Source organism: Elephantulus edwardii, unplaced genomic scaffold (genome assembly GCF_000299155.1).
Source record: "Elephantulus edwardii isolate Elephantulus edwardi_28Jun2011 unplaced genomic scaffold, EleEdw1.0 scaffold00071, whole genome shotgun sequence".
In the NCBI taxonomy this organism is placed as follows: domain Eukaryota; kingdom Metazoa; phylum Chordata; class Mammalia; order Macroscelidea; family Macroscelididae; genus Elephantulus; species Elephantulus edwardii.
The window spans coordinates 7,922,143-7,938,392 of NW_006399821.1; the positions used below are offsets into that span (position 1 = coordinate 7,922,143).

At 44.9% G+C, this 16,250-nt stretch overlaps 1 protein-coding gene across 1 annotated transcript in view; it reads right to left on the bottom strand.

Moving 5' to 3' along the window:
- SLC22A23 (solute carrier family 22, member 23) overlaps nt 1–15,798 on the bottom strand; it is a 124,320-nt gene extending 108,522 nt beyond the window's left edge. Inside the window, exon 1 of the mRNA XM_006888723.1 lies at nt 15,145–15,798. Within this exon, the coding sequence (XP_006888785.1) occupies nt 15,145–15,798 (654 nt within the window). The remainder of the gene's footprint in view (nt 1–15,144) is intronic.
- Nucleotides 15,799–16,250: the final 452 nt, after the last annotated feature.

Genomic DNA, 16,250 nt, shown 5'->3' on the forward strand with positions numbered 1-16,250 from the left:
AAAGTAATTGGAGCACTGATCCCATTTCCTTATTCACCTGGCCCCACCTGGGTACTATCCTGGGTGCTGTGTCTCTAACCACCTTCCTACAGCTGATAAACAAGTTGTTGTTGCTACATGCTGTCAGTTTGGAACCAATTCATAACTAGCTCTTGAACAGGTTTTCAGAGGCTGTAAACTACACAGGAGGAAATGGCCCATCTTTCTCCCATGGAGCAGCTGGTGGATTTGAACTACATGCCTTTGGGTTGGCAGCACAACTCCTTATCCCCTAAGCCACCAGAGCTCCCTTTAAACTAGTTGGTTGGGTCTATTCTTCCAGGTAAATGGTAGCATCCAGATACATATGTTCAAACCATAATGATGATGAAGAATGTTGAATATAAATGTATTTCCAGAACAATGAACAAATAAATCTTAGAAGAAACACTACCACAATGCTAGCTGAGATGAGGTTGGGGAGACTTTTTTTTTACTCATTTGCCTTGGGTATATGTAATCAAGAAAGGTTAGACTCCAGAAACTGGTATAAAGGTAGAGAGAAGGTTGGCAAAATGAGAGCCTTCAGTGAGATGTACTGATGCCACATACCCACAGAACTCATGAAGAAGACACACAACTTGGTATCATTCCATTTTATCACCAGCCACCACGTGTCCATCAGTTTGTTGTGCTGCAGGGACTTCTATGTGGCATGAAGTTGTGCCACTGGTGTTAAAAACACCCACAAGGTCATCACTAGTGGACAGGCTTTAATAGGGCTTATAGATGAAGACAGGAAGAAGTGCTCAGAGAGCTACTTATAGAAACAAAAACCAAACAAAAGGCCAGTGAAAACCCTATAGCTAGTAAAGGATCATCATCTAACAAAGGGTCAAAAGTCAAGGCCCACAAGTTAATGGCTCCAATATACCTCCCATTGTGAGGATGGCACAGGATCAAGCAATGATTCCATCATAATGCACAGGGTCTCCGGTGGCCTAGTGGTATGGGGTTGTGCCAACCCAAAAAAGGTATTTGGTTCAAATCCACCAGATGGTCTGTGGGAGAAAGATGGACACTCTCCCCCTATGCAATTTTCAGCCTCTGAAAACCCTCTGGAGGGTCAGGTATGAGTCAGTTCTGATTTGACGGCACACAACAACAGCATCACTATGAGTCTGAGTGTTTCTCGGCACTTAACACATTTCTCTCTATCAGCTCTTGGCAATCACTGCGTGGCCCAGGTCTTCTCTGAATTTCATAGACTCCTGTAATATCCATTTACCTCTGTCCTTGCACTAACCACCTCTCTCTTACCTCATGTCCCATAGCCACAGCTGTCTTCTGCAATGTGGAGGCTGGTGTTACCAAAGGAGCAGCTTTGGGTGCCACGATTATAAATTTTTGAATCCTGATTTGTGAGAAAGTGTGTGCCTGGATAAGTTTCTTAACATGGAGCCTCAGTTTCCCTATCTGTTGGATGCTGTTAATAGAACTTCCCCACTGTGCTACTGCCAGGATGCCAGGAGAAGGCTAATACAGTAACTAGTACACAGCCAGAGTGAGAAGGCCACTGGAAAGGTATGCCATGGTGTTGCTCAAAAGCCTCAAGTGGCTCTCCATGACGTGCCAGGTACAGTGTAAACTGAGAGCACACAGTGTCTCCATCCTTATCCAAAAGAATATGGCGAAGCCCTGTACCTAGGACTGTGGCCTGCTCAGGAGACAGGGCTTAGTTAGACCAGATCTGACAAGTTAGCATGAGATCATATCAGAGCAAAGAGATAAAGAGGCAAGACAGCCACCTGAATGTAGATTTACAAGCCAAGGAATACGTGGGACTAAGAGAAGCTGTTATTGCTGCTGTTCGGTGCCATGAAGGAAACGACAACTCAGAGACACTATGAGTAACAGATCCAAAACCTGCCCTATCCTGTGCCATACTTACCTCTGATATGCTTGAACCCACTGTTACAATTACACCCTTCTGTTGAAGCTCTTCCTCTCTTTTCCTGACCCTCCAACTTTCCCAGCATGTGAGAAAAAGTTTCACCATCCTTGCCTCTAAGGAGCTGTGGAGTTTGTCTCTAAATATGGCTTTTCTAGTGTGGATAACTATGTGGAGGGTCCTGTTGGCCTATCCTCAAGGAGATTGGCTATGTACCACAAGGAGATTGGTTAGTCTCAACAATCTACAAGGAGACTGGCTAGTCTCACCAATAAATTAAAATGCTTTAGCTAGAGACAGAATTCTTCACCCACCAGAAGAGATGAAATTTTTCCCCCAGCCAGAGAAGACAGACCACCCCCCCACCCCGACTCCGAACCCGGTAAAATGTAGGTCACACTTCAGGATGGCACCAGTAGTGATAGCTGAACTAGAGAACTAATGTGAGATGGGACTTGGGAGTGGGGGTAGGCGGGGCCAATGTGGCAGGACTGAGAACTTGGGAACACCATGAGGCTTGAGGCACTTGTGTGCATATTTTGGGAGCTGTCTTAACTACATTCTGTTATTAATCTGAGTTATAACTTTTTTTTACTCTCTTAATACAGTTGTGTGGTCTGTGAGCTATCACATCAGATTTTGGACCCAGAAAAGCAGTAAGATTAGCAGAGATGAGTAGAAAGAGGCATGGGAGTGTGAGGGACATCTCTCACCTAATGGAAATTGGTTTTGTTTTACTGATGCTGTGGACAGGAATAGTTTTCCTCTGTGACACTGACAAAGGTTAGATATGGTGCTCCCCACCACCATAGCTCTTGCTCTTTTTACAGGAACACCTTAAACTTCCTTCCTTGACAGGCTATGGGATATTCAGTACTCTCATCGATTCTCCTGTAATCTTGTTCATTGTCAAAGTTTCAGCTGCATAGGAAGCAACAGAGTAATTCTCCCCAACTCCTTTCCTCTCAAAACATGGACATTATCTTATTTCCAATCTGTCCATGGCAGTCCCTCTAGAATGGCTCAGAAACAGAAATGAGATCTGCAGTGCAGAAAAAAGAATTCCACTTGATGCTGGAAGAAGGATTGTGTGCCCCCTCCCTTCCAATCATAGGTGGGTAAGCACAGAGACTGCTGGGATGGGAAGCCATCTTGCCCCTACCAGGAAGTCAATGTCACCACAAGGCTGATGTAAAGGACAAAGTGAACCACAGTAATAACTGTGGGTCCTAACCAGCCTGGAGCCCATCCTATGGCTAGATTGCTAGAATCATTGTGTATATATCCATGCAAAGTGTTAAATTTGGCCACTAACCAAAGAAGATTAAAGGCTCTATTCTACCCAAGGAACTTTCAAAGAAAGGTCTTGCAATCTAGTTCTGAAAAATCACGTGTCACGTCAGGTACTTGTCATGATACAGAGTGCAGTTCTACTTTGACACTCATGGGATCACCATGAGTTCAGGTTGCCTTCCCAACAAATATTTAACATTCTGTCTTGAGGTTCTGTTATTTGCAACAGATAGCGGCTATCACAAACTTTCAATGCCTTCATAATATTCCTCTTCCTGTTACGGATGTTCCTGTGTCTTCCAAAAGAACATGGTGAAATTATAACCTCTGTACCAAGGGCTGTTGCCTGCTGAGGAGACAAGGCTTCAGTTAGACCAGATCTGACAAGTCAGCATGCGGCCACATCAGAACAAAATTATAAAGATGGATGATGGTCATCTAAAAATGGATCTAAAAGCCAAGAAATGCCTGGGGCTACTAGAGGCTGGAGGGGGTAAGAAAGAAACTTCTCCCTAAAGATTTCTGAAGGAGAACCATTCAGGTGACATCTTGATTTCAAACTTCCTGACTCAAGAACGAGACAGCAGCCTCAGGAAAGGAATACCGAGAACAAATAGAGATAGTTACACCTCCTAATATCCCATACTTGTAGGAGGAACTGTGCTCCATAGGTTTTTCAGTGGCTGATATTATAGAAGAAGATTGTAAGACCTTTCTTCCAAGGTGCTTCTGGGTAGGCCTGAACCCCCAACTTTTCTGTTAGCAATCTCATGTGTTATTTGCACAATTCAGAGACTCTAGGAAACCAACACATCTCCTAATGGAAACAAACACAAGAGTTGTTGCAACTGTTGCTGTTGTTCTTGCTCTTTAGAACTTTGGAGAGGCCCTGGACAGCAGATTTTTCCAATGTATACAATGTGTCTTTTGATTTTCTGACTGCTGCTACCATGAGTGTGTTCGTTGTGGATCTAAGTAAAATGAAATTGTTGACAACTTCAATCTATCTGTCATGATATTGCCATTTGGTCCAGTAGTAGGGATTTTCCTGTTATTGTTGTTAGGTAACTCCAAGTGAGCCTATGAACAATGATTCAGAACCTTGTGCCATCCTCACAATCTGTGATATGTTCAATCCCATTGTTACAATCAAGGTGTTAAAGGTCTTTTCTTCTGACCTTTCCTAGAATAATTTTTTTCCAAGGATTGGTCCCTCTTGGTATGTGAGATGACGTTAACCTTTCTGCCTATAAAGAGCACCTGCAATTCCTCCAAGACAGACTTATTTGTTCTTCTGGAAATCCATGGGGTATTCAGGACTCTACAGCACTCGCATTATGTTTATTTCTAATCCACATACTGCTTTTCCATCTCCATTCTTTGGCTCAGTGCTTCCTCTGCTCAGATTGCCCCATCTCTGCATATTAGGATAATTCAGTCTTTGAGATACAATTACACACACAGCTTTGAACACAAAAAACTGCTCAATAAACACTTAAACATTGTACACCTCCCTAGATTTTTCTAGAGTATTTTTCCTCACACATTTAAAAAATAAAAAATGAGATGAGATCATTGTGTTTGTTATTTAGATCCCACCAGGTCAATGTGAAGCAAGACTGCTGTGCTTAACATTGCAAATGGTTCTTAAGGAGAAAACAGTGTCCTGGAGATTAAAAAACCCATTTTCAAGAGGATAAATTAAGAGTCTTTATATGTCCTGGCTTGATAATTTTTTTTTCCAGATAATTCTCAGCTTCCCCAAATAGCTATTGAAAATCAGTTTCCTAATCAAGGTCATAGGGAGCTCAGTGGCATAGTCAATAAGGACTTGCAGTGCCAAACCAAAAGCAAGCTGTTCAAAGCCACCAGCTGCTCTTCGGGAGGAAGAGGGACAATCTCCTCCCAGTTGATTTATAGCTTCTGAAAACCCCCTGGAGAGACAGCTATGAGTCAGTTCTGACTTGATGGCACATAACAACAAATCAAGGTTAAAGTTTGCTCTTCACCAATCCTCACAGAAGCCTCTTCAACAAAAAAGAATTGTATCTCTAAAGAAGTACAAAAAGCCAAATGATAAATTAATAGAGAAACCACTGCTTGTTCATGATCTCCAACTCAGGTCAATTGTACTGCATTATCAGAAGACCCACAAAATATATATTTTTTAAAACCCTCATTATCTTGAGATATTTTTTTTTCTGAAAAGTTACTCCTTATGGGGACTTCCAAGAAAAAAATATTAAAGATAGATCTTCAATGAAAGCGAAACAATGAAAAACCCTATTCTGGAAGATAGGAGCTTTAATGACTTACCATGTAATCCAGCTCCAGAAAATGCCACTGTGGAAACGTCCTCAGGAAAATACATTCCTGCTCACTCTAGACTACCTATAAGAAATGCTCCTGACATCCCCTCCTATAAGAGAGTATGAAGCAAAGCCTCATCTTCTCCAGCCACTGACATCTTTGTGCTGGGTACCCTGAATTTCAGGTGCAATACTCATAAGGACCAAGTTCAGTGCCAAATAGTGGTACAGACAGAAATAGCTGAGACCACTCGATGGGAAACATCACACAGGGAGAAATGCCACATGTACTACTGTGCCCGAACTTTGTGGTCACTGCAAAAAGGCAACCTATGTCTGTTACTCAAGTGAATGTCAGCTGTGCATTTGGGCTTTGGTGACAAAGTTTGGCACCTGCATCTCTACAAAGGACAATTCTCATTTCCAACCACTAAAACCAGTTGCTGCCAAACCAATTGGGACTCACAGCAACCCCAGGGTGAGTAGAATTGCTCCAAAGGGTTTTCAATGACAATGGCTAAGAAATAGTTTTCTGGGCACTCCTTATGTTTCTGTGAAAGGACGTGAACCACCAATCTTTGCATTGGCGGCTCAGTCCATTAAACATTACCCAGGGACTCTATAAACTACTTTTAAAAAATCCAAAACACAACTACCTTACTGAGAATTAATTATGGAGAAGGAAAGTTGGAATTAGAGACAGTTTGAAAACAAATGTCTTTTCCTTGCAAACAAATGTTTCCTTACAAGTAATTAGCCATTATTCTAACCAGAGATTCATAGGTCCTACTTTAAGAAGCAACTTGGTCATTAGCAACTTTGTTGGTACATAAAAACCGCTAAGACTTTTTTTCAAATTATCCTTTCCAAGGTAGCAAAATAGCCCTGCTGAAACTTAGTTGATACTATTAATGAGGTAAGTCCTTTCTTCAGAGGGTGAAGAAACCTGGACAAAGCCCAGTAATTGTCCACGTGATAGGATGTTAGTGGCTCCTGAGCACTGGAACTCAGGGATCTCAGAAGAACAACTGACTCTCAGACTGACTTTCCAAGCTCCTTGCCATCTATTGGGTGTGTCCAGGAAATAAAATGAACGTTTATATTAGCCAGGCAAGGCTTCTCAACCTGGCCACTATTGACATTTTGGGTGGAATAATTCCCTGTGGTAGGGAGCTGGTGGTGATGTTGACAGGGAGTTGTGTTGTTAACTCAAAGACTCTGCAGGAATAAGACGGGTAGGCAGTCTCCTTCCTCGTGATTTACAGCCTGGAAGCCTGCTGGAGGGTCAGTTGTGAGTCAGGACACAGCAATGAGATGGGAAGTGAAACGGATTCCTCTGTGGGGCTGTCCTGAGCATGGTTGTATGTGCAGTAGCACTTCTGGTCTCATCTATGAAATGCCAATAACACCAAATCCCGGCTACCCATCAGCTATAACAGCCAAAAATGCCAAGATAAATACTGATAACATCATTATTATAGAAGATATATAAGGATCCAAAGGTCAGCCAGGCTTCAAATCAGTCTCCTCCCTCAGTCCCAAACTATTTTAACTGGTAACCCCAGCTTGTGGAGGCCCACAATGGGTCCCATTTACCTGCAGCAAAGTGGCAAGGTCAGCCAGGCTCCAAATTTGTCTCCTCCACGTCCCAAACTATTTTAACTGGGAGCCCCAGCCTGCAGAGGCCTGTGACTGGTGAAGAGATTGTGACTTAACAGATTTAGTTTTCTTGGTTCCACAATCAGCACTTTTGATACCAGCAGCCAGGAAATCAAGAGGCGAATTGCATTGGGAAAGTCAGCTGTCAGGGACCTCTCCAGAGTACCGAGGAGCAACATCAGGTTGAAGATAAGGTGCACCTGATCTGGGCCATAGTCTTCACATTTTTGCGTGCTATGTGTCAGAAAGCTGGATAGTGACTAGGGATTACGGAAGGAGGGTTGATGCCTTTGAGCTGTGGTGCTGGAGAATAGCGTTGAATATACCATGGACTGCTAGAACAGGTACATCCTGGAGAGGGTGAAACCAGGCTGTTCCTTGTAGGCAAGGATTCTGAAGCTTCACCTGACTTTCTCTGGGCATGTTGCAAGGAGGGACCAGTTTGGAGAGGGATGTCATGTTTGGGAGGGTGGAGGGACAATGCAAGAGAGGAAGCCCCTAGATGATATGAATCGACTCAGTGATTGGGGTAATGGGAATAGGTGTGTCAGAGACAGTGAAGCAGGCACAGGATAGAGAAGGTGTAGATGACACATAACAACAACAACAAGATGAGGATCCAGGGGGGAGGGTAGGAGCAGAGGGGTGAGGATTGGCAGGGGTTGGAGGAGGGGGTTAACCATAGGGTTGCACAATTCTATAGGCGGAGAAATGAGGGGGTAAAGGAAATGGGAAAGATCTGGTATAAAAAGCAATGTATACAAACTTTGTAAGTAAATCAGTATAAAAGAAAAATTTTATTTAAATTTTTTAAAAAGGATCACAGCCTAAAAAGCCCTATGTGGCAGTTCTACTCTCTCACATATGGTTGTTGTTTTTGTTGTTGTGTGCCATCAAGTCGCTTATGACTCATAGCGACCCTATGTACAAGAGCCCTAAGTGCCATTCTATCCTGTGCCAACCTCGCCGTCTCATACACACTCATTCCCACCATCCCAATCACAGAATCGATCCATCTCATCGAGGGTCTTCCTCTCCTGCACCATCCCTCCACTCTCCCAAACAATGTCCCTCTCCAAAGACCAGTCCTTCCTTGCAACATGCCCAAAATATGTCAGACGAAGCTTCATAATCCTTGCCTCCAAGAAGCAGCCAGGCTTCACCCTCTCCAGGACAAACCTGTTAGTTCTCCTAGCAGTCCATGGTATATTCAATGCTATTCTCCAGCACCACAGCTCAAAGGCATCAATTCTCTTTCTATCATCCCAATTCACTTTCCCAACTCTCTGATACATAGCACGTAATTGCAAAGACTGTAGCCTGGATCAGGCGCAAGTTACTCTCCAGCCTGATGCTGTTGCTCTTCAGTACTCTTGAGAGGTCCCTCACAGCTGACTTTCCCATTGCAATTCGTCTCTTGATTTTCTGGCTGCTGTTAGTTACCAAGAGTGCTGACTGTGGAACCAAGTAAACGAAATCTGTTAACTGTCTCAATCTCTTCACCATCCATACTGATGCTGCCAATTGGCCCAGTGGTGAGGATCTTTGTTTTCTTGATGTTGAGCTTACTATGAGTAAAAAGCAACATGACATCACCAAACAATAACATAAATAATGCACCTTTCCCCATCTGTGCCCTGGTGCACGTGAAAACAAGGCGCATGGTTCAAAGGGAAAACAAATACAGGGCTTGCACTGTTAACCCAAAACCAGTGCCTCTCTGGTGGTTCAGATCCATCAGCTGTTCCAAGGGGGAAAGGTGGGCACTCTCCTTCCCTGCCTTCCTAGACAATGAGCTGAGTCATAATATGAGAAATGCAAATTGTAATAATTACCAAACGTAGTTTCTCACCTATCACACCCAATCACAGCCATCTAGTCAATGCCGATTAGCAGTTACCTTCCCTCAGGTTTCTGAGACTGTAAATCACAACATGAAGAGATTGCTATCATTCTCCCTTGGAGCCACTCAGATTTGAACTTCTGGAAATGCTTGGCTTTCTGCTTTGCAGTATAATGCATTACTGGCCAGGCCACCAGGGCACTTATCATGCACTCCCTCATTACCACCGAGTTAGAACTGACTCACAGCAGACCCGCGTCACCCCACCACCCAGTGGGTCTTCAGAGGCTGTAAATCACCTTGGAAGAGATTGCCCATCTTTGTCCTGAGGAGCAACTCAAGAATCTGAACAGCCATCTTTGGGTTGGCAGTACACCTCCCTACCCACTAGACCACCATTTATGCTATCTACACACTAGCAAGCATTGTTGTTATGTGCCATCAAGTTGCTTGTGACTCATAGCAACCCTATGTACAACAGCCCTAAACCCTGCTCTGTACTGTGCCAATTGCACTCAGACACACCCACCCCGATTACCCCAGTCACTGAATCAATCCACTTCATAGAGGTTCTTTGCCTCCTGCACTGTCCCTCCACCCTCCCAAGCATGATGTGCCTCTCCAAGGACCAGTACCTCTTTACAACATGTCCAAAATATGTCAGACGAAGCCCCAGAATCCTTGCCTCAAAAGAGCAGCCCGGTTTAACCCTCTCCAGGATGAATCTGTTTTCTTAGCATTCCATGGTACACTCAATACTCTTCTCCAGCACCACAGCTCAAAGACATCAGTTCTCCTTCTATCCTCCCTAGTCATTGCATTAGAGTTTGTTAATTCCTAAGTCAGGCGGGGTTGGGAAACAGAGGTATCAGTGTAAAGTAGGCGAATCTCCGTAGAGAAGATGTTAGCAACATTTATCAGACTAAAAATGCAGTCTGCTGGATCTCCAGGGCACTGAAACAATTCTGCAAGATACTATGACAGTGGATACATGCCACAAGGCATTTGCCAGAACCCACGGGACTGTACAGAACAGAGGGAGGACCTTAATGCAGACTCTAACTTTAATGATAATGTTGCAAATTGGTTTATTGATGGTAGCAAATGTACCACAGTAATGCAAGAGGCTAATAATAGGAGAAACTATGTACAAAGGAGATGGGAAATATGAGAAGTCTCTGTACTTTCTGCATAATTTTTCTATAAACCTCAAACAGCTCTGGGGAAAAATGCCAATAAAAAAAAATACAGGCTTCTCTGACTCTGTCATTTCTAAGAATTTCTGTACATGTACATATAATTCATAAAAACCAAGAACTCTCCGCAATACCACAGAAAGGGGGGCTGGCAACCATCTAAATTCCCTCAGTAAGTAGGTTACTAGCTGAATAAAGTTTGGTCCAGTGGCACAATGGGATACTACGCAGACACACACAAAAAAAACAACTCTCCGCACATGGCAGGTTTAAAGTATCAACCTTCTGGTTAGCAATCCAACGCTTAACTCACCATGCCACCAAGATTCCTTATGTACTAACATACTCATGATGCAGTGTATAATTATGTATGCTACTGTTTTTTACCAAAAAAAAGGACATAAATGAAAACATACTGAGCTTATTTTTAGAAGGAAATACAGAAACTAGTAACCATAGTTGCTACTGAAGAAGAAAAAGAGGTCAGATTATTATATATATATATATATATGTATATATACAGACTGTATGCTTCCTATACCACATGCATGTAAAGGTAAAAATAGCATTATAAAAATATAGACACAAATAAATGCTTACTGTTGTGTTACATATACTGTTGTTGAGTGCCATAGAGTCAGAACCAACCCATAGCTGACCCTGTTTCAATAACCTGTTAAGTGATCAGCTACAGATCATTTCCAACTTGATAGTAGAAACAATGTCAACAACAACTGCAAAGAAAAGGAGCCCTGATGGCATAGGTGTGGTGTACAATGTGTTGGGCAGTTAACTGAAAGGTTTAGCAGTTCAAATACACCAGCCATTCCAAAGGAGAAAGGGACAGTGTCCTCCTATAAAGATTTATATAGGACAGTGTCCACCTATAAAGATTTATATAACCTCAGAAATGCGATGGAGGGTCACTGAGTCAGAACCAACTTGACAACAGTGGATTATTAAAGTAAGATTTTTAATCTTAACACTGGACAATGTTCCTTTAAATAGCCTCTAGTCTTAAGGTCCAAAAACCTGGTCCAAATTATATTCTCAGCATACTAAAACAACTGTCAGATCTACTTAGAGGAGAAAAGTCAGTAATCTTTGAGAATTCGTGGAGAGTAAATACCAAAATACAAGAGGCAGATAAAAATACCAAACTTCAATTATGGGAAAGAAATGGAATTAGAAATGTTAGCGGACCTTGATGATTAACATAATTCTGTGTATGATTCAAAGAAATGGTGAGCTTTAGACAACAACTCAGAATAATGTAAGATTAATTTTGCAAATTTTTATGAGAAATGCTTTGAGACCAGTGGAGTTATTATTCTGACCACAATGAGGAAAATCTTCACAGCTTGTTAGATCTGAATTGTGCAGGCAATGTGGTGTGGGCAGGGAATCAACGGAGCCAGGCTCCTGCCTGGTGTCACCACCCTAGGCTTCCCCAAAGTTGTCCTCTGTGTGACTCTGGAGGAATCTGTTCCTTTTAGGAAGGCACTGATAGTGTCTGTCAATGTAGCTGGGAGGCAAATGTAGACTTTTGAAAGTTATTAGAAAGTTGCACACCTGGCTCCTCAGCAGAACACATACCTACTTAAATGTTTGTGAACAGATTCAAAGGCTAACATCATCTAGCCTCATCTCCCTAATGGGTGAGATGACCTTGATTCATTCCATATCCTTAATCACAGGAATTAATATATGTGAAGTGTTTTGGTTACTATAAAGAGCTGGACAAAAGAAAAGGAAACATAACACATTTTTAAGGCATTGCATTTGACAGTGATGCAAATTCTGGAAGAACTAACAAATGTCAATGATAAAAGCAAAAATAAGTAAGAGAAGAGCTCTAATAAGTTAAAACTCAACCTACACAAATAAGCATGTGACAGACAGTCTGAGTTACAACCATCTTTCTGTAAGGATGCAAAGCATGCTCCATACACCTGCGTGAAGTCTTTGCATGTCACATACTTGGATAGCCACACATCAGAGGCACTACTCAGGAAAAGGTGGCAGCCTGTTGGCCCTAAGATGCCTTGGACTATAATAACCTTTGATTCTAACTGGCTTGGAGGTTTCACATGTGGAAATGCTATTATCTTATTATCATGAGCAAGAGGACAAGAGTTGTATGTGGCAGCTCTTCTGTCCCTCTCCCCCATCATGCAGGCTCAGGATGGAACAAGTAGTTGCTCTGCACAGTACAAGTTGAAGGGGTTCAATTGACAGACATGGTATTAGGGAGATTTGCAAGTGGGAAGAGGGTGGGATGAAACAATGGAAGGGAATACAAAAGACAATATCTCAAATTCAGGACTTACTACCAGAAGGGAGGAAATGTCCACATCTGCTTTAACTTTAGAGACAAAGATGACTGGCCTCCAACCCTTAGAATTCCCACATGGATCACATTCCATATACATGCACCTGAAAGAATATTCCAGCATGCACACCCAGTTTGCCTTAGGACATTTATTATAAATGGAAACACTGTAGAAGGGCAGTGCTTTACTTAGAAATTATTTGTCCATGAAAATCTGTCCTTTCTAATCTTTCAGAAAGGAGTTCTGGGGCTTAGGAAGTAAGGAGTTGTGCTGCCAACCCAAAGGCACATGGTTCCCAAATATCCAGCAGAAAGAGAGGCAATCTCCTCTCATGCAATTTACCACCTCTGAAAACCTGCTGGAGGGTCAATTATGAGCCAGTTCTGACTGCTCGGTACACAACAACAGTGATCTTTTTTAAGAAAATGGGTCTCTAACTGTATTCTAAGGTCAGCTACATATAAATATAGACAATATGTCTATCAAAACACATGCTACAAGTTTAAGTGCTATCTTCATACTTCTCAACTATTAATTTAAAAAGAACAAACAACCACCAACTGTTCAGCTCCCACTAAACCTCCAAAGTCCATATTCAACAATTATGTAGTTCTCTTCTTTCACTATGCATTAGGTCTTGTAGGAAGTACAATCAGAGCACTCCTTAGAGGAGACGATGAGCTTCGTCTCATATATGCTGCACATATTGTTGGGGGTTAGGGGGAGGTATTCCTTGGAGAAGGACATCATTCCTGGGAAGGTGGAAGGTCAGCAAAAGAGAGCAAGACCTTCAAGGAGATGGATTGACACAGTAACTGTAACAATGAGCTCAAGTATATCAGAAATGATGAAGAGAGGGCACCAGAGTTAATGAAGAGCACACAGGAAAGCACAGAACAGGACATGGTCCAGATCTGCTGTTCACAGGGTCATAATGAGTTATATTCAACTAGATTGCACCAAACAACAACAGTAATGGTAAAACAACACATACCCCATTACCTATGATCCTTCCTTTACTCTGAAAAGGGGCATAAAACGCTTGAAAATGTTGCAGAATTGCTAGTTATACAGAGATCCAGCAGAAAGACGGAGTCACTGCATCCATTGTTCTGAACTTTTTTTTTTGGAAAGGAGAGAGTGGGTCGGGGGGGGGGGGGGGGGAAGGCGAACCGCATTGGAAAGGAGCATGCCCATTAACCTGAAGGCAGCAGGGACAGCTAATCCTGAGAGTTCCCACAGGCAAGGGAGACTTCTTGCCAAGCTGGTACAAGATTAAAACAATGGTAATGATGATGTAAGAGTTTCATCTTACACATCCATGAGCTACAATTATTTATCAACACACATTTGGGGAAAACCACACTTGTACACTAGCTATCACTAACTGAAATTTCCTTCTCACATTTAGACAGAGTATCTAGAAGTCTGTCCAGAAACGCCTAGAAAAAAGGGGACAAAGTCTTATTTACTTTGAAATAGATATCATAAATATATAAACCATGTTTACTAACTCACAAGAAGCAAAACTCACCCATTGCTCAGGTCATATAAAAGGTCTCGTATTTTGTGAATACTTGGTGGAAATTACTGGACACGACTGGGTTTTTAACCCCAACCCCCCCCCCCAGTCCATTTTCCTACCCACACAGAGTGTTCTCTCAACAGGCCTTCTGCTCCATGTCATACAACACAACACAAGACCTTGACTAGAGGGTCACTACCTACTGAAGCTTGCCAGGTTCTCTGCCACACCCCCTTAACCCCCCAAAAAAGTCGCTTCTCTAAAAAAGCAGCAGAGCCACAGTGACAGACTCATAAGACCGTCTAACATTCCAGTGATACTTTAAAAGAGAACATTTTTTTTAAATCAATGAGGGGACGAAGCTCAGAGCCAAAAAGGCCAATTTTGGGAAGAGGACTTAGAGGATCTCCACTTCTCTAGCTATAACCAAGTGCTTTAGTCGCCTTCCAAAGCAGACAGGGATGATGAGAACTGCTAGATAAAGGGACATCTGGGGAGAGGGCACTGATCTAGTTAATGGGCCCTCCTTTGCGAGAGACATAAGGAGTGACAAGCCAGAAAGGGAAGAGCTCCAGTTCTGGCTTCACCATTAGGATAGATCTTGAAAAGTAGGAGCGGACTAGGCTAGAGGGTGGCAGGTGGAAAGCCCCTCTCTGGCCCTGAGTGAAAGGAACAGCTGACAAAGTGGGGAAAGGGTCTCCAGCCTTTGTGTCTTTTTACGGCCCTGGGACAGGAGTTTAGATGCACCACGGGAAGGAAAGCTATGGTGTCCTTTGGAGTTCAGGTGCAGCGATACCGCTGGGGCCTGACAAATCATTCCCTTCACACCAAAGTAAATGGACCTTGACTTGGAGGGCAAGAAAGGAATCGGGCAAACGCAGGACGCAGGGACTCATAGACCAGTATTGCTTCGGGCGAGCATCCATCCACTGGCTCAGAAGTGCCCTTCGTTCTACACGGAGGGGACAAAGAGAAGGGTAGAGATGTCTGGGACCCCACTCGTGGACGTCAAGGGTTCAAGAAAAGGCCGAAGGCCTGGCCCATATTAGTCCTTACCTTGCTGACCACGTTCTGGACGAGGCCGGTGCGAATGCCATAGTCCCACTCGTGGCAATCACAGTTGGATGCGTTGTCCCCCTTGTCCGGAGGAGACGGGAGAGGTGGCGTGTCAGCCCACTCCACACCACTGCTTTTGCTTCGGTTGCCTGTGGTCCCCCAGGCGACAGTGGAAAAGGTGGTGGTGGCCAGCGGGTTGCTCCAGTTCCCCAGGTCGACGGCGCCCCAGCGGCCCGTGACAGGGGCCCCTTTGTCCGCCCCACGGCACCAGAAGTTCGGCTGGTCCAGGAGGAAGGAGTCCGAGAACTGGCTGAAGCCGATGAAGAGTGCAGGAATCCAAGTGAGCAGCACGAGGGTCCGCTGGTAGCCCCCGCCCAGCCCTCCGAGGAATGGCAGCACGGACCCATCATAGTCCAGCAACAGGAGGCTGGGCGCCGACGCGGACGCGCAGCAGCCCGAGTGCGGGCCTCCGGCAGCCGAGGCCGCGGGCAGAGGGGGCAGTGACTGGATCTCGCCGTCAGCGGAACCCGCACGTCCCCCGAGGGGCGCCGAGGCCGCTGCGTTCCCAGGCGGCAGGGAGCCGTTCTCCTCGGCCGGGGCTTGGTGCCGCACCGGCCCGCCGCCCGCCGCCTCGCGTCGTTTGTCTATCGCCATGGCCCGGAGTCGCGGCGCCGAGAGGAGCGCATAGAGGGCGGCGGCGCCCAGGCAGAGCGCAGCGCGGAGCCCGCAACCGCAGCCCGCGGCCGAGGAGCCGGCGCCGACCTCAGTCGCTCGCCCGCTGCGTCAGGCAGTCCCCTAGTCACCCGAGCGCGGACCTGTGCTCCGGGCCAGCCGATTGCGCTGCGGCCCGCGCTCAGGGGCCCGGAGGCGAAGGCGGGCTCTCGCCGGCCGGCCTGAGCTCTGCGCTGCCGGGGCTGGAGGCGGCGGAGCGCGGCGGTGGAAGAGCCGGTGCCTGGGCGGCTGAAGCGCGGCTTTGCAGGGCACGGCGGCCGTGCGGACAGCGGAGAGGCGGCGGCGGGTCTCTGAGCAGCCTCGGGCCAGGATGTATTTATTGGACTCCGTCGCGTCCCGGAAGCCGATAGCTGGGAGCCAACCTGCGAAGCCGG